General features: G+C 47.3%; 1 protein-coding gene across 1 annotated transcript in view; it reads right to left on the bottom strand.

The window, feature by feature from the left end:
• LOC8040819 (neuroligin-4, Y-linked) overlaps positions 1 to 18,233 on the bottom strand; it is a 245,611-nt gene that overhangs the window by 12,192 nt on the left and 215,186 nt on the right. Inside the window, exons 7-8 of the mRNA XM_040214702.1 lie at positions 10,524 to 10,816; positions 8,695 to 8,955 (exon numbers count right to left, since the gene is read on the bottom strand). Coding sequence (XP_040070636.1) covers positions 8,695 to 8,955; positions 10,524 to 10,816 — 554 coding nt within the window. The remainder of the gene's footprint in view (positions 1 to 8,694; positions 8,956 to 10,523; positions 10,817 to 18,233) is intronic.

The following is an 18,233-nucleotide window of genomic DNA, read 5'->3' as shown; positions in this document are numbered from 1 at the left end:
CTAGAAGTAAGACTATATGCTTTTTTATTTTTGGACGAATATGAAAGACTGTCATATGATCATCTATTCCCGCTGATATGGTTCCTGAAAGCACGTCCTCCGAAGGGTAGTTTGAAATGCATGGGTGTAGCAATGTGGATTAAGTTTGTGTTACAGGGAAGGGAGAGTGAACTACACTTTTAATTGCAAAAGACTGTTAGAGCTTTATAAATTCTTTTTCTTGAGCATTTGCAGCAAGCAAATCAATGTTTCTACCACCTCTATTTTATAAATAAGAATTTAAAGTCAGAACAAGCATTTTTATCTCTAAATGCACGTTTTCACCGGCGTTGTGCAGCACTCGACCGATAACTTTCGCAGCAAACGCGACCATTGTGAAAAAAAGTCACGCGTTTCAAGCAGTCGGTAGCCGACCCGATTTTTGCGATGCAATCTAGTCGCGGAGCGGCTGAGCCATAGAGTTATTATAATGTACGCTAGAGGTTCAAGTGGCGCTAGTGTGCTGACGCAAATTGAAGCTGACAGCAACCAGTCGTAAATTGACTTCCGGTAATGCATTTCTATGAGAAAAAGTGAGTGCATTTTTTCCCTGCGCTCGATCATAAAAGCAAATATGCAGAATAATTCGTACACTAGGTAGCTTAGAACATTTCTCAGTCAGGCCGACGAAATAATGGATCAGCTACGGCGTTTTTCTTTCAAATTCATCGCATTAAAAACGGTGCCAAAACAACTTCGTACGTGTGTTTATGTGCACTGTCAGACACACTTAGCTCGAACAAGACGTCGGCGCTTTTCAGCATAAGGAATATACGTGCCGAACGAACCAAGGACATCTGGAAATTAGGGGAGACGGCAAGAACTACGCAGTAACATTGGATCAGTAACTACCCGCGCATATACGATCAAACTAAAATTGAAGGCCACGTAATATATTCCGATTTTAAGTAAGTAAGTACCACTTTATCCTTTCTGCTCTGCGCGAACTTCTACGTTCAAAGTATCACCAGCACGATCGAAGTCTTTGAGAACAAGTTCACGATAAAAGCTGCCCGGCAGAAAAAGAAAAAAACGAAGAGACACCTTTCATAGTACACGTGCTTTATAATTTACGTTTTGAATGTTTTTATCGACTCGTGCACGACGGGGTCATTTTCACATAGTCACAGGGCTTGCATATTACCAATATATAAGCGTCATCGTAATGCTGGCGAGCCTTGAACACACTCTATATTCCTTTCGATTGTAATTTTACTTTGAATCGTCGCTTTTGGGATTGGGAACACGTTTGGGACTCAATTGTAGCAAAGTTAAACATCGTTGAATAATGAAGAAAAATGCGCTAACTAAAGTAATTACAATTCTACAATGTTAATCAAGGTACATGCTATTCGGTGCGACCCAAATGACCAAAGTGTTTCGTGTTATTTTCCGGTGAAGAGACAAAATGCACGCGCGTTTTCCCATTGGAATGCACAGGAGCACCGCAAAAGTAGACTGGTTGTTGTTTGCTTCAATTTGCGTCACGGAAGTCGCATAGACACTAGAGCCAGTTGAACCTCTAGCGTACATTATTATAACTCTATGGGCTGAGCCAATCAACGGCACCCCGGAAGTGACGCGACGGTTTGTTCACATCCGGCATCTGCCGCTTTTTCTACAGTTACCTTGCTACCGTAAAAGCAGGCAATGCAGACACGGAAGCTAGAATCGCCTCAACTTCATCCACTTCAATCAGCCGGTCATTGGGATTCATGACCGCAAGAGGAAACGATTCAACTATTAGCGCGGAGAAGTTTCGGTGGCACCCTTTGATGGTTTCCGCTCTCCACGTCACGCCCCTGATTTGCCTGGCTGCGATTGGCAGGATTTGCGTCTGCCTCGCCGTACTTTGCAAGATTCTCTTCGCCGTGAACCGGCGATCTGCCAGGCATTATCATTGTCCAGGAAGCTCTGGTTTGGCAAATTGCGAACTTCGACCACAGCTACGCTTATGATGGTGCACGTCGCTATTAGGTGAAAACGAAACCGAAAAACGGGAACTGAGCGTTCATAGTGCGATGTCGGAAAAAGCAGAACCGGTGACGGCCCTGGAGAAATATCCTTCGGAGCGTGAGTTTTCCAGAAGCCACTCGCTCATCGCACGTGCCAGTGTGACCATCTGAGTTTTTTTTTTTTTTTTTGTTTTTGCGATGCGATCTGTGCTTTGTTTACCCTTAAGCAGATACTGTAGTCGAAGCTACAAGCGCGAGCTAGGCCACGCTCCCTGGTTTGAGACATTCATTTTTAGCGCGATCGCTCGTTCTGCGGAAGAACGTTTCAAAACAGCAATCTGGAGCTCTCGTGCCTAAATGGGGCGATAACTCACTTTGCGAGCTCTAAACATCCTAGAAATCCATAAATATAAAAATGCGAAACCGATTCCCCTAAAAAAAAAAAAAAAATTGAAGTTGTCTTTGGCGATGGGAGGAGCATTGTGCTGGTGGCCAGCCTGGCACGTGACCAATGAAAATGCAAAATTTCGTTGAAATTGCAAACGCTGTTATTAAAAAATCTGTATGCTTTTGTAGATGATAGAAGCAAGCAGAAATAGTAAAAAAAATTGTGATTTTTCGTGGATAGGAAACATAATACGGCAGCAGTCGTCTCAAAAACAGAAAACTATAATATTGTTTTGTCTCCCGCGGGAGGGGTGCTTGGTCGTCAGCTATCGAGCGCCCGAACGCGCGTTCGCTGGGTTGAACTATAGTGCCACTAAATAAGCTACACTTCAGAGTAACGACACTTGGCCATATTGTGTCTTAAAATCATGATTGCCAGTTATCTGAAGCTTTATCTGAAATCACAGGAAATGTTTTTCCGCCCTCCATAAATGTTTAAACCGTTCGCGACAGAGAAAAGCAATACTACATCACCTTCCTAACACTGTGCACATCTAATGCTGAGGAAGTCGCAATTTTGAATCATGACGATCGGCGATTGGGTCTGTTTTTCATATGAGCCAAAATGGCGGCGCCCACAATAATGTCGGGAAACGGAGTGCCGATATTCTAAGCGCAGCTTATTTAGTGGCTCTAGGTTGAACCGTAGACCGGGCTGTATGGGAAATTAGCCGCGCGCATTCAGGACATTAAAGCCCCTTGATAAAGGCGTTTTTTACAAGTACCGCCAACCATTGTTGGGGAAGCGCGCGAGATACGTGCCACGAGCGGGTGCTCCGCCGCCATTCGCTTCCTAGGGCAGCTCATTTCAGTGCTGCGCCGCCATTCGCTTCCAAGGGCCGCTCGAGACGTGGGTCTCGTGTACTCGCGCATTTGACGCTACTTGCAAGACAGACACAAACACATCGAGGGGCTTTACAGGACATCACTCCGCGTTTCCACCTGTCGGAGGCGCGAGGATCCTTCGCATGCTATTGTCTGACAAATGTCCTGGTTTAGGAACAAGCTCCTCCCATCACCGGAGATGAAATAGATGTGTTGCGATCTTTGATTGCTTTTTTTAGTATGAAAATGAGCAGCGTACCGTCATGATTTAGGAATTTCTGGGATGCTTAGTGCCAGCTGAGTAAGTTATCGCCATATTTAGGCGTTATCAGAAGCCTCCTCAGAGCACCTCTAAGGGTGAACGGAGTATAGTCGCATCGCGCGAGTGCTCCAGATCGCCGGTGTGTACGCGCCTTTAGTGTAGCAAGCGTTCCGTGGTCGTCCTTTTGCACATGCCTGGGGTACAGGGTCGTTATTAATGGCGGACCGGCGCGTATCGCTCGCACTGTGTCCAGCGTTGGTAGTCGGTTGCTAGGGGCAACTTCACCGAGAAGAGCAGATGACCAAACTCTTCCCCTTCCTATGGCTCTGGACTGGGCACGTAGCAGAACTTTTACCAGGCGGGGGATCTACGCTTATTGGCACCCCTTCGCCCGACAGTGCACAGGCAGCCGCCGGGGACGTTAGTTAATGAATGGCTCATTCGAAATAGACATGCGCATTCATTGAGCCATCGAATCACAGACGCCCACGTCTCTCTTTTTCTTTAGGGTGGCTTCTCGCTCTGCTCTTTATTATGATCGCGTTGTTTACGTGTCCAACAGTTTTCTCCTAAGCCAGCGCGGTGGAGTTTGTTGCCGAGATCCGTCGCCATGAATGAGCAAGGGCGAGGCTCCCTGCTCCGCTCTGTACAGTGAGTCCGATGCCCTCCGTGCAGCGATGTTTTTCTTTCTTCTTCTTTTTTTTTCGCCACGCAAGTTTGGCGGCACTCTGTTCAGTGTAAATTCCTTTCCAATTGGTATTAAAGTTGTGTTTCTTATGCGAACTCGAATGAACGGGTTTTCTGTAAAACATAATTCTGAAGAAGAAAGACAATGAATGGATTCGAAGATGTCCGAAATCTTGAGCATGGCTATAAGGGAAGCCATAATTAATGTTCACTGGTTGTTTTGTCCCTATAATTCTTTGTAAATGATTTGCCTCTGATTTGCCTCTAGTGATTAAAAAAAGTGAATTTATGGCAGACTTGTTTCAACTAATAAATAAAAACGTTGCCCTTGCGTTCTGACGACTTTATTGAGAAGTGACACAGCTGTTTACACCATACACGTGTTCATGTTTTCACCGCGCCAGTGACGAACCGCGAATTTACGCCCGCGAGGTTACTTGACGTTCACGCGCATATTTACATGATAAAGTTCTAAAATTTCGCGATTTTCGACGGTAAACGACACCTTTACAGCGTTTGGAAAAAGAATTGGCAGTGCTCTGTATCCCTTTAATTTTCTGCGTGTTCATGTGTAGCAGAGACTTTTTTTAATTAAACAACCGCAAGTGACGCCGGTATTACGCGTCCATTTTTTTTTTTTGGGGGGGGGGGGGGGAACAGATTTTGATACTTACGAGAAACTTCTTTTTCTCCACTGCCTCTTCTTGGTACTTGGTCCAAACAAGCGTAAAAACGCAATGTCGGTGTGTGTTATTGTCCCGAAATAGTTAATACTGTGTTGGATTAACTGCTTTGCGTTTCATGGCGGGTCGCGACTATGTATCAAGTACGAGCGACGTCAACTTTTTTAGGGGTGAAGCTCCTTAGGGGCTACCCATGTCCGTATGTCCGTTCGATGTCCGGCTTCGGGTGCTCGTGCTCACGAGCACGTGGGCACGTGCTCCCGTGCTCGTGTAGGACAAAAAAAAAACAAAAAGAAAACGCATCTTCACGTGATGAATGATTTTGATTGAGGCGAAGCCCTGGTGGTGCTTGTCTGCGTAGACGGTGAGCCGCAGCATGCCAAGCCTTTCGTTCGTTTTCATCCAAGTCAGAAAGGGAATGTGTGGTATGGAATGTGGTTATATACGCATTTGAGCATTTGACCGCAGCGTGACATGGATGTTCTCGTTCAAAACATTCACGCTCACTTATAATATAAGCTCGAATAACGGTGCACAATGAGCGTATTTTCTACAACGAAATGCAGAACCGCCACTTCCGTGCTTTAAGAGCAAGAATCTCTAAGTTTACGGACCAAGGCATCCAGTCTATGTGCTCAATAATGGCGGCGCGAAGCCGCTGCAATGAGGCGATCGCCCCGATAGAGAGGACAAAACTGCATGAAGAGGAGGAATTGTCCAACTTTCAGTATCAGGGGACCTTACGTTAAACATCATGCTGAAGCCAACAACATCGCCTTGTGCTGTTTTCTTCTTGGTGTTATTTTCGGCGGATTTAAAGGAGCGATGCAACAATTTTTCTACTTTGCGCAAATACCGCTTAAAACGGATCCCTAACGTTAACGACCTATGAAACACGCGTTCGTTTTTCACCCCACGCAATAGAAGTCCCAGAAAAAAAATTAAAGAAAAACGAGCAGCGTTCACCCCCTCAACTCGCAGCCAGGACAAGCGGCCACGTGATCTGGAGCCGATTATATGCCGCCAATGTTGATCATAGCCACGCGCTGGGGTTGGCAAAGGGCAGGACACGCGCTGAGTTCCAGACATTGTTATGGCTCGGCTGTAGTCGTCGTTGCAGCGATTGGACACGGGTCACAACCCGAACGCTTCTCGAGCTAGCAATTGTCACGAGCCCAAGTCGAGTGCCCACGCAATGCTCGGGTCCAATCTATGAACCGCATTCAAATATCGTCACTTGGGTGTACTGCGATCCCCGAGTTACGTCATCAAATTTCGCAAAGGAGAGATTGAATGAAAATGATCGCTTTTGTCCTTGAAATTACACCGCAACAAAGGAGTTTCTTGGCCAATGGCGTTGCGTGTGAGTATCCTTGAGTCCCAGGTGTGCCAGTAAGCTCGTGTAGAAAGAAAAACATTCCAATGGAATATCGTTGCACAGCTCCTTTAAGGCCGGTTCACACATACAGCGGAGCGCTTAGTTACCGCTTCTTGAGCGCTGCAAGCAGCGCTCATGTGGCACTGACTTGCGCCTAACGTAGCACTCGGTTAGCGCTTCAGAAGCGCTCCAGTAGGCGCTCTGTTAGCGCTCCAGTAGGCGCTCTGTTAGCGCTCCAGAAGCGCTTCAGTAGGTGCTTGGTTAACGCTTCAGCAGCGCAGTCTGACCCCTCTCACGCTCCTTGTGCCGTGCTTGCTGCTGCGGAACAGCGCGTGCATGGCGATTCCGTTGTTCTTGTTTTTCCTTTGGCATTGAAAGAAGAGCAGTAAAAGAGCCGCTCTCCAAGCAAAGGATCGGGCAGACGATTCAAGGCCGGTTCACACATACAGCGGAGCGCTAAGTTAGCGCTACGTGAGTGCTCGAAGGAGGGCTCATCTGGCGCTTCCTGGCGCGTGATGTAGCGCTCTGTTAGCGCTTCAGAAGCGCTTTGTTAGCGCTCTGTTAGCGCTACAGAAGCGCTCTGTTAGTGCTCTCACGCCCCTTGTGCCGTGCTTGCTGCTGCGGAATAGCGCGCGCACGGCGATTCCTTGGTTGTTGTTTTTCCTTTGGCATTGAAAGAAGAGGAAGTAAAAAAGCCGCTCTCTCAGCGGAGGGTCGAGCAGGCGACCCAGAGTTATGGACTCTGAGCGACTAATTGATTGGGTACGACCTCATAGCTTTCAATTTGATATGTGTGACGCTGGTTTCAAGGACACGCAAGTAAAAATATTCGCCTTCGAAAGAACTCTGTGTCTCGGTCCCTCAGCCTGGGAACAAGGTTCGCCGGGTACCCGTCGGTATCTCGGTGGCTATTCGCGCACCCAGAAGGCTCTTCTGATAGTTAAGCCGTCTACACAGATACGCACTAAGCGCGTATGTAAGATCATTTGTCGCATTTCTATTTCAGCATCCCACATGTCCGCCATGGTGCTGCTGATGCACACCCAACCACAGGAACCGAAACCGCAGTGCACCTGCTAATCCGCAGCCACCGTGGTACAAGAAGCGCTAATGACGCTCTAATGGTACGTTTTCACCTGAGAACAAATCCGCTGCCGTGGGAGCGGATCCGCTCCTGGCGGCGGCGGCGACGAGCGGGTTGCGTTTACATCTATTTCCTTCGAGCGGCGGCGGCGGCGCCGGCTGCGGCAGCTGTTCTCGTAACATCCCGCCAAATATGACGAGGAGGCGCGAGAGTTCCCACCTCGACTGTCTCCCGACCAATCCCGGGCGTTGCAGCACCCGGAAGAACGACTACTCATGACGTAGGCAGCGTCGCGCCGCGCAAGAATGTCACTTCCGGAGAGCGAAACTCCTCGTTCGGCGGCAGAAATAGGTCCTGGACCTAAACGGCTCGCCGCCGCGTTTTCCGCCCAGCGTTTCGCCCCAGCGGCAAAAGCTGGGCGGATTCGCTGGCGGATCCGCAAGTGTAAACGTACCATAACACGGCGGTACTAAAGCGCTAACCACGCGCTATATTAGAACGAAGACACGCGCTGGAAGCGCCACATGCGCTCTCCTTGGAGCGCTCACGTAGCGCTAACTTGGCGCTCTGCTGTATGTGTGAACAGGCCTTCAGAGTCATGGACTCTGAGCGACTTATTGATTGGGTATGACCTCACCGCTTTATATTCGATACGCGTGAACCTGGTTTCAAAGACACGCAGTTAAAATATAATCACCTTTGAAAGAACTCCGTGTTTTAGTCCCTCAGCCTGGGAACAAGGTTCGCCAGGCACCCGTTGGTATCTCGGTGGCGAACGATTTCGCACACCCAGAAGGCTCTTCTCGGCGTTAAGTCGTCCACACAGACACGCACGAATTGCGTATGTAAGAGCATTCGTCGCGTTTATATTTCAGCGTCCCGCATGTCCGCCATGGTACTGTTGATGCACACCCAACCACAGGAACCGGAACCACAGTGCACGCGCTAATCCGCAGCATCACGGTAGAAGAAGCGCTAACAAGGCGCTACTAAAACGCTAACGAGGCGCCACAGAAGCGCTCATTGCGCGCTATATTAGAACAAAGTCACGCGGTAGGAAGCGCCCCATGAGCGCTCTTTGGAGCGCTCACATAGGGCTAACTTAGAGCTCCGCTGTATGTGTGAACAGGCCTTTCTTCTTCTTAAACCAACACTACACACTTCATTTTATTTTTTTTTTGGGGGGGGGGGGGGATCAAATTGGCTTTGTCACTGGCCGACTAATCATCGAGATATTGGTGCAAAATCGAATGCTCGAAACACATTCTGTGAGCAAGTGGACAGAAAACAGAAGGTGTTCGCTGACCTCGGTTACTTTAAAACTTGGCGCTCACCTTGTAGTTCCGCTTGTGCAGCTTAGCCTCAAGCTTGGTCTTATCCCTCTGGTAGTAGACACCGGCAAAGATGAGCACGTTGAGGATGAGCAGCGAGCAGCCCACGGCGATCGTGACGCTCAGCGCAGTCGAGTAGCCGCCGTACTGGAGCAGCACCATCATCGAGTCGGACAGGTTCAGCGGGTTCGAGGTCGGGGTCGCCTCGAGGCCCGGGGCCGCGCCGGGGGGCCAGGACGTCGGGGAGGACATGCTGTCGTTGCCCTATGACGCGCACAAACTCGTTGGCAACAGACCGCACTCTGAAAATGTCTTTACCATGCTCATCCTAATACTTATAATCGACAATGCAGATTTCAGCGTAAACAGATCACTACTGCAAAGTTCAACCGCTTACTGAGAAGACAAATATTTTTTTCACACTAATATAACGTGCCGATTTTATCGAAGTGGAATTCATTACCAGCCGAAGTGGCATAAATTTTAAGACTTTAATTTTGGGAGGTCCGCAGAAAACAGAGCCAAGTTGTTCTATGTCAATGCTTCTCTCCGCATACGGTCTGTTTGTTTATCAGGTGAGTATCAAACTCTATCTGGCAAATCTTGAGTTAATACATCCCATTAGGCAGGGTTCGTAACTGAACGTACCTCTTGTCCTGTGTTTTTATCTGTGTGTGTGTGCGTTTTGGGGGAAATTATTTTTTATGGCGTGCAGAGAGCCGTATAATATTTCCTCGCGGGCCTGACCCCTGGCGTGATGAGAACATCCTAATAGCAACCGTTACAGACGTGTCAACATTCTGATACCCACGCTAAACGTCCGACCGGAACCTTAAAAACTTTGAATGCACTTCCTTGGAGTACACTTTTTTATGATCTGAAGTGGACTGTACACGTTAATTCCAGTGTTTGAAAATCTCAAGGTAACATTTGGTGTCTGAAACGCACTCTTAATCATCCTTTGATTGATACAAAAGCACTGCTTATAAAACCATGATTCGACGTGTTCTCGAATATCCGTCCCAGGTATGGAGCCCTCATACAACTGCAAATTTTGAGAAGTGAGAAATAGTGCAGAGATAGGTATTGCGAGAAACGAATCTTCGGCGTCACGGTACGAGAAAGCCCTACTAGAGTTCCTATCGCTCAAGGCGCCTTACAGCGAGGCTACAGCTTTTGTGTGTTCTACTGAATCCCGATTTTAACATTGATGCTTCGGGATATTCAACGCCACGACTGGTCCGAGCTACACGAAGCTTGCACAATGGGGCGCTGGTTTTGTATAGTTGTCGTGCTGTTTCCTTCAAATTTAATTTTTTTTTTCCTCGAAAAATCGAAGAGTAGAACAGCCTTTCTAAAGTACCCATAAACTATCCAGCAGTCCAATTATTTTTAAAACACTGGTATGCTGTCCGTGAAACAGTTTAATGTTTTCGTTCTTTCGTTTTTATGCTTGTTGCTTTATTATATTATTAAACCTTATTCACTATATTTCACTATTTTCTTGTATAATTGCTTGTGCAGTAAAATGTTCCAATATCTCCTACCACTACCTCCAAATGGAGGCCTAATAGTATTTATAATTAAAAATATATTGGGTCGTTATGTTATTCTAATAATAGGGGCTTTTTGCAAACCGTCACCGTGTTCCGCGTATACAGACTACCGGAGACTTTTAAATAAGTTTTTCTGCGTGCGCACGGGTCATACTGTGACCGCGAGGAGCGCGCTTAAGAGCATGCTTCAAAGGTTCCGGTAGTGCAGTACGCGACACACGGTAACGATTTGCCAAAAGGTCCCCAATAGCTTCTGGCCCGGGAATGGACACTCGCCTGCGTGGCGGGATGCAGTCCCGCTGGGGACAGCGGGTGCTGAGGCAGCCCGGCCCCGCTGCTGCTGCTGCTCACGACTCCCGTGCTGCTGCTCGGCACGGTGGACGTCGTGAGCGGAGACAGATCTGAGGACCGCACATTGCCGTCGTAGCTGAGCGGGTTGTCGTGGTCGTCGAGCAGGTGGTGTGCCGGTACCACCTCCGGCCCACCGGGCCGGTGCAGCTGCGGGATCAGGTGGAGCCAGAGGGACAGGCGGTGCGCGTGGTAGTGGTCCTTCACCTTAGGCTTCATACCTGCGGTGGAGCACAAGAACCCTAGTCAGACATAAAAGATTTACCGATGCCGCTTTTAACTGGGACCTGAATCTGCAGATCGTTGCGACTGCAGGATGTCCCCGTTGATCTACCTGGCAATGAACGCCATGTACTGCTGAAAATGCCGCAACAATTTCCTCAGTCATTCTGAATTAGACATCGATCCTCTGCGATAGGTATGTCCCGCCGTTCGAAAGCGCGGCGGATTCCTTCACTTTAATTGTGGCACAGCATAGCCACGCAAGCGAGATTCACAGCACTACCCGCTAACATCACCACTAAAGAAAAAAAAAAAAATGTTACCTCAAGGTTTTTTGGGTTTCTTTTTCGATTCAGCATTGCAAATCAGAGTCGAAAAACTTCTTATAAACAAGCTGTACCCATGAAAATGTAGCATGTGGCCACGCAGCTAAGTAACTCTATGACATTTAGCGTAGGTTACTTATCCGTCCAGTGTGCCAAGGGCAAAGAGAAAGGTTGGGTTATGGTAATAAATTATACTGCGCAACTGAATAATGTTTCAAAAATAAAATTTAACTCTGTGTTGCCACATTGATTCTTGCAGTTTATTTCATGCTTTATCAATGTTCGGACGATGCAAGAATGCTCTAGAGTAATAGTAATGCCGTAAATTAAAGACCCGTTGAAAAGGTTCTCTATGTATCAATTTGATCCTCTCTACGGGAGTTAGAAGGGGAGATGCCACATTCGCACGGGTAAGCGTGGTCTCGCGAATTAGCCTACGTAATGTACACTCTTAGAAAAAAGGGTCAGTATAGTCCTCCCTAAAGGGAGGAACGCTCTTGACACATATGTTCCTTCAGAAAGGGAGAAACTTTCGTCCCTTAAGCAGGGGAGGAAAAGTTCCTCCGTCGACTGCATCTCATTATGGCGGCCACGAATCGAGCAAATCGAGCTCGGTAAGGCTTAACGAGAACACGAAGTCTATTGCACGAAGCGAGAGGAGCAGGAAATAAAAACGTAACACGAGCTTTCCGCGAACTGTATTTATTTCCGAAGTTTCTTTACCCCTGCAGGTAAAGAAACTTACGTTTCGAAAGCATGCAGTCACTCAGTCTTCTCATCGTCAGCACTGGGATGTTCAACGGAGACAACCGGCACTCAGTTCGCGCACTCTATGTCCTACCTTTGCTATTCCTCGAGCCACAATTCCTTCGTCAACCGTTGCGTCAATCGCACACCACGGAGGAGTGAAAATCATTCGCCCGCAAAACCAAAAGTTGCTCTCAAAAAAAAGCAAATCCGAAGCAACCTCTCGGCTTATCTCAGCACGGTAACACGGAAATTATGGCGTAGCCGCGTAGCGTAAAAGGATGTTAAATCGCTTGCCACCAGATGGCAGGGGCGCTAGGTGGCGCTAGATACCGCCTAATTCATGTTTTACAAAAAAATATTTTTATTTCTTTACGCCACAATTGCGTTTCCTTTTCTTCGGAATCTCTAACACATGTAGACACGTTGCGCACACAAGAAACATCAGGTCAAGATATATTGAACGCATACACAGGCATCGCACATACAAACATTAATACAACAGCACACTACCCCAATCACTACTACCGAGCCCTGCGTTTCCGTCTTTTATAGTGGTCATTTTGAACGTACGGAATTTTTCGGTGACACCCTAAGCAAAAAAAAAAATATTCCGAACATGTTCCTTTTTTTCCAGCAATGTCATACATCTGAGGCTATTTTTAATGGCTCAGGGGATGAATCTCTTATTAAAAAGAAGACGCTCGATCATGCCGTAATTATTTGAAAGCCAATAAATCGAGGCGCTCCAATGTGGTTCCAAGCCATGAGTTTGTTTTCCCACATGGCCCTTCGTAGCCAGTATTTATATTGTAGTGTTCGTTTTTCTATTTGTGCTATTCGCGCAAAGCTGCAATTGCCGTCTTGAATTAATCTCTGTAGAGCGGATATCCACTCAGCTGGAAGTGATGCTTCACGGGCACAGAAATCGCTTTTCGATCAACTTGAATGCAGTCAAAGCCGCGACTTGCGACAACTGTTAAGTGTACGGAGCTGCGCCGTTGCGAGCTCGAAAACTTCGAGCGCTCATCCCAGCGCGCCACTTAGAGGGCAGTTTCTGCAGAAACCGTAATATATTTAAACAGTAAAATAAAGGATAGCGTTTTCGGTTTTTTTTTCGATTTTGCCTGTCTTTTTTTTTTTTATGATAAACTTCCATTATAAATATACGTACTTTCCGTCATACTTTCGTAGTGTTGTCTTTTCCCCAGAGCGCAATCGCTCTCGGGGACCGACAGTCACATTGGCCACTGTATGATAGGAGTTTACCGTTCAGACCAGCGTTCCAACATGACTATCCACACGTCGATCGACTGCACCTAGTCCCTCAAGTGGTTTTAAACTCTTTAATGTAAAGCGGAATGTTAAACTGCAACACTCGGCCTCCTCCGATCACGGCCCGACCAGCGGCATCAATGCCCGACAGTTTACGTCATCTCATCTTGTTGTTACACCACTGATAAGCGAACACACGGTCACATCGGCGATAATTCCAGTCTTCTGTTCACAACCCACAACACTGCCATCACGATGTCGCTGACACGAAGAAATACAGAACCACGTTGACGATGTTGCTGACACGCAGAAGAATCACGTTGAACGCCGGTTGGCACTCGGCACGGGACAACGGAACCGAACTCAGCACGGAAGGCATCCAGGCAGCCGGCAGGAAAACCTGCCTTCCTTGGACGCAGTTCCCGCGATTTCCATAACGTCGAAAACGTCGACACAGTTCCTCGTGGTTTCGCTGCTGTAGTTCCGCGTGTGTCCCGCAAATTGGAGACGGCCGTCTTACCCAGTGTATGTAGCGCTGCTGGCACTGCTCCGGAACTTCGCTGTTTCTAGCGGCTTCGTTAGCTCGTTTGATAAAATTAGTGGTAAAAACGTCAATGCAACCGAAATGTTCTGCACGTTTGGACTAGAAGACAGAATTACAGGCGGCCTTCGCTGCCGCTGAAGCTCAATCAACTCAACATTAATTTATTAAACAACGTGCGCGATGTGCTCGAAAAACGAAACCGAAAGAAGATGGGTCGGGAGGGCGAAAGCTTTCTCCGGTCTGCCTGGAGGAGGAAAACGTCTCGGAGAATAATAAGGACTTTAATTTTCCTTTCATCGGTCTGGGTTTGTTTATGTGTGTTTTGGTAAACAAAAAAAAAAAAAAAAAAAAAAAAACTTTACAAAAAAAAAATAAGTAAAAAAACCCACTTTTCTGGGGATCGAACCGTTGACCACTTGGTCAGTAGCGCGATGCCCTACCCCTGCGCCAACTGAACAAGGAGGAACTCGCCCTCCTCCTTTCATCTGAACTGCCGTTCCTCCCTCCTCTGGGCAACTTGTCCGCAACAAGGAGGAACAGTCGCTTTTGCTACCTTTCTCCTCCCTTTTTTCTTAGAGTGTAGTGTCACCTGTTCGTCGGCAGCAGCGGCACCACACGATCCTACAGACCGGATAAGAGTGTGTGGTCAAGAGCAAAACAAATACATTAGTCGGTGACAGGTCGAGAACAAAGTCCTCCCACGCCTTCTGCTTCAGCGGAGCGAACGGTGGCTTTCCAGCGTTGCAATACTAAAATGAAAAGAGGTGGGAGGAGCTTACACTTCCTTTTTGACCTGTACTCTACTCCGCTATAAACGGGACACCATACCCGCCTTTTTTTTTTTTCTAAATTCACGGCATATGCTTTGAACTTCACTGTAAGCGCGCCTATTTTCAGTTTCGACATCAACCGCGCAAACAGCATGACTCCACCTCGCCTCCTCGTTGTCGCCTCTTCTCCTTTCCTGTTTTCGGGAGATTAATGTACTGAAGACAACGATGCCGGCAGTGACAAGAGCCAGCAGAGCGTGGGAGTGTCGATCCTGACCGAGGCGATGAGCATGCTCTAAGCCTCTGTCCAAGGACGCGCAAGCGGAAGGATGTTTTCTCCTCCCCCGTTAAGAAAAACAGGCAAAAGCTGACCGCAATACGAAATACCGTATTTACTCGAGTAATAGCCGCACTGTTTATGAAGCAAACCCGAGGGTTCGCTTTTCCGCGGAGCACGCGGATTGCCAATCACCGCGATCGACAGCATGACTCCAGTGGTTTACAGGACAGAAATATCGTCTTCGCGCGTAAATTCTATCAACGAAGATTGCATTTGTATGGAGAATCGTGTTCTAGATCTGATTATTCGCTATGTTATTTATGCGCAAGGCGATTATTGGCTTTATACGTGCCTTGTGGGAAAGTAGAAGCAAGGGCCTTGGTTCATAAATAGTCCGGCTATTACTCGAGTGAATACGGTATGCCATACATTAAACAAACAAAAACAAAAAAACACAAAAAAAAACAAAAAAAAAAACACAAAAAAATCTTTTTTTTTTTTAGCTGTGAGGAAACAGGCCATCTGCTGTGTTCTTTTTGGACAGGTTTTTAGACCGCGCTCCTATAGCACCAAATCCTCGCTTTTCAGAGCGAACACCATGCTACTGAGAACCGTGCTGAGAACTCATGCGCCTCGCGCTGTCGACGCTCTCGCGCTTCCGTCTTGCGCCGACAGAGGGGGCTGCCGCCGACGCACCCAGATACCCTATTCCCCGGGACAGCAGAGACTGCTGTGAACGCTGCTTCGAAGTCTGTCGCCAACGGCAGATGGCGGCAGCCACCCAGTTCAAAGAGAAAACGTCGAGGCTTCTTTCGTCCGGCTGTTTTTACTGCGCAAAGGCTGTTGGCTCCAAAGCCATTGCATTTTTTTCGGAGTGAGATATATTTTCTGTAGCTGTTGCAAGATGAAGAATTTAGAAGACACTAGTCACACCTCTCTCTACTTTAGCAGAGCGACGCTGGAGAGGAGGCTCGCTCTGCTAAAGTGCACGATGCTCAGAGAGGAGTCTCCACTGAACTCTTAACCTGTCACCGACTATAGGTAAGCCTATAGTGGAATAGAGACAGAGAGAGTAGCTAACGACGGCCGATTAGGGCAATGGCGCGGCCGTCGACCTAGAGATGATGCTACGTTCATCACGGTGAATCGCGGGACAACTCTCGTCCGTCGGGCTCAGCGAGCGACCGTCACAAGTCTACTTTTAGCCGACCTTATAGTGCCTTATTACGAGTTCCTAAATTTATTTACCGAGGACAACTCCGAATGTCATTTGACCCCTTACTTGTCACTGATTGAATTACACCACGGTTCCTCGCGCAGCTTATTGGCGAATCGACTACAGTATGGCGGAGCCTTGTGCAGCTTTTTTTCCACGCAGATCTGTTTGTCCAGAACAAGGCCTGGATTCTCGACTTCACCTAGTTCGATTGAGCTCCGGGAACATATTTGATACGACGGCTGCGTCGGTGTTTGGCTGACACCCGTGTCCAATATTTTCATTGCTCGTTTAGTACGAGTACTATAGCCTAACGCTGCCAACATCAGCCGAACGCTATTAAAAGATAAATAATAAACAAACAATTAATAAATAAACAAAATATGGAGATAACAAAGTGGAATGAAAACAGTTATTCAACTGAATATTAACATTAGGATTGTATACCACATAAGAAGATAGTTATAAATCGTCAAAAATGAGGCAAACGACATGGATGGTGAGGCTGTCTCTCTCTTCGTCTGCCTCCAGTCACGCTCATGCGAGTTAAGCTTGGTATTCTAATTTAACTAAGTTGTGTTTCGGTGCTTTCTTGTTTCCTTCGCCAGAGTTCACCATTAGCCCCCTTAGCCCCCCCCCCCCCCCCCCCTACACACACACACACGCACGAACAATATAACCTTTTTTGTTCCCACCTTATTACACCGCATGAGCTTTCCTCTTTATTGTAATTCGGGTTTTACAACCCCGGGTCGTTTGTTTTTTCTTTCGCACACTTTAGAAAAGCAGCAAACAACCGAAAACAAAGACGACGCCACCTCATTTATTTTTTTTAATATTTACTCTACGGAAAGTTTTTAGCGCAATATATTGCTAGGCCTATGCGGCCATGTACAGGTTACAATACATAGCTTATTAAAAAGTGAGCAAATTTGAGTCACACAATTATTTGCCTGGATTACGCTGTTAGTGAAGCTCAACAGTAATAGGCATGCTTCAATAACCCTTGCGAGGATTCCTGAGTATTTTATTTTGTATGTGCGTATTGTGCATGCTTCATACTCATGGTTATAAATAGTTTATAACATGTGACTGATGCCTTTACCGTTTCCTGCATTTTGAAGGTGCTAAGGAAAAAGTTACAATTGGAAGTCAAACCTTCTGTAGTCAGAGACAAATTAAGGTGCTTAGGACATTACAAAAAAAAATATGAAACAACTCTACTGCTAGGATTTAGTGCATGTTTCTATAATCCTGCTAAATATGGTTTGAAAAAGGCGCGATAGTTTGGTGTACAAATTGATTTTTACGCGGGACCCTCGGATGCGCCCCATTCGAAAATGCTGCACTGTTTGTTGGGTGGGGCGTAGTGTCTTCTATTCTAGAAATCCCATCAAATCGCGAAAAACGTGGCCACTGTAAGGCAGAAAGGATATGAGATGAGAGGGTACGCGCAGGGGCTCTCTCTGGCAGCGCCAAGCGATGCCGCAACGGTAAAATCCGAAAACACGAGCGCGCTGCTTTCTTGTTATTATTATTATTATTATTTTTTTTTTTTCAGGAAGGGAGAACATTTTGTTTTGACCCTCTTCTATTGCGCCTCGCTTCCGTTTTTCCCCGCGCCTATTTTTTTAATTTTTTTATTACGGCTTGTCGTTTTTCGGAAAGGCAAACGCGTGTATTGTTGGCGCCAATTGAAAGGTTACCCTAGAGTTCCCCTACAGATACCAATGGTAGCAGGGTTGCGCGTTCATCCTCGGCGGGTGGCCGTAACGCCGGCTTTCCTGCACGGTACTGGACTTTTTGCTCGCCACGTGACTGGATTGAGCGAACAGTGGCGCAGCGCGCGCGCCGCCGCGCATGGAAAACGGGAAAGGAGGAGAAGGAGGCGAAAACAGGGGAACATACACCGGGGCACGTGCAATTTCGGCGAAAAGACCGTTTCGGTGGCTTTCCTTCCCGTCACTGGGTACTTTGCTCCTCACGTCATCGACTTCGGCAAATGTCGGCGCGGCGCACGTGGAAAATACACGCGAAACTTTGACTCCCGTAAACATCCTATACAGGAACTCTAGGTTATTCCAGGGCCCAGAATACCTGTATAGGCTCCGCTTGCTTAACCAGAGAATTGCATCCCTTTTCCTCTCTCCGTCAACTCCGTAATGGCAGGAGAGAGGTCATTTGAGCCGACCTAAATTCAAATTTTACGCGGGAAAGCGAGGTTGCATGTGCCGAGTTTCGGGCGGAGCATGTTTCTC

The sequence above is a fragment of the Ixodes scapularis genome, unplaced genomic scaffold (assembly GCF_016920785.2).
Source record: "Ixodes scapularis isolate PalLabHiFi unplaced genomic scaffold, ASM1692078v2 PGA_scaffold5__190_contigs__length_132052651, whole genome shotgun sequence".
NCBI classification, from domain to species: domain Eukaryota; kingdom Metazoa; phylum Arthropoda; class Arachnida; order Ixodida; family Ixodidae; genus Ixodes; species Ixodes scapularis.
Note: the sequence above shows the minus strand (reverse complement) of the source record. Positions and strands in the feature narration are given on the sequence as shown.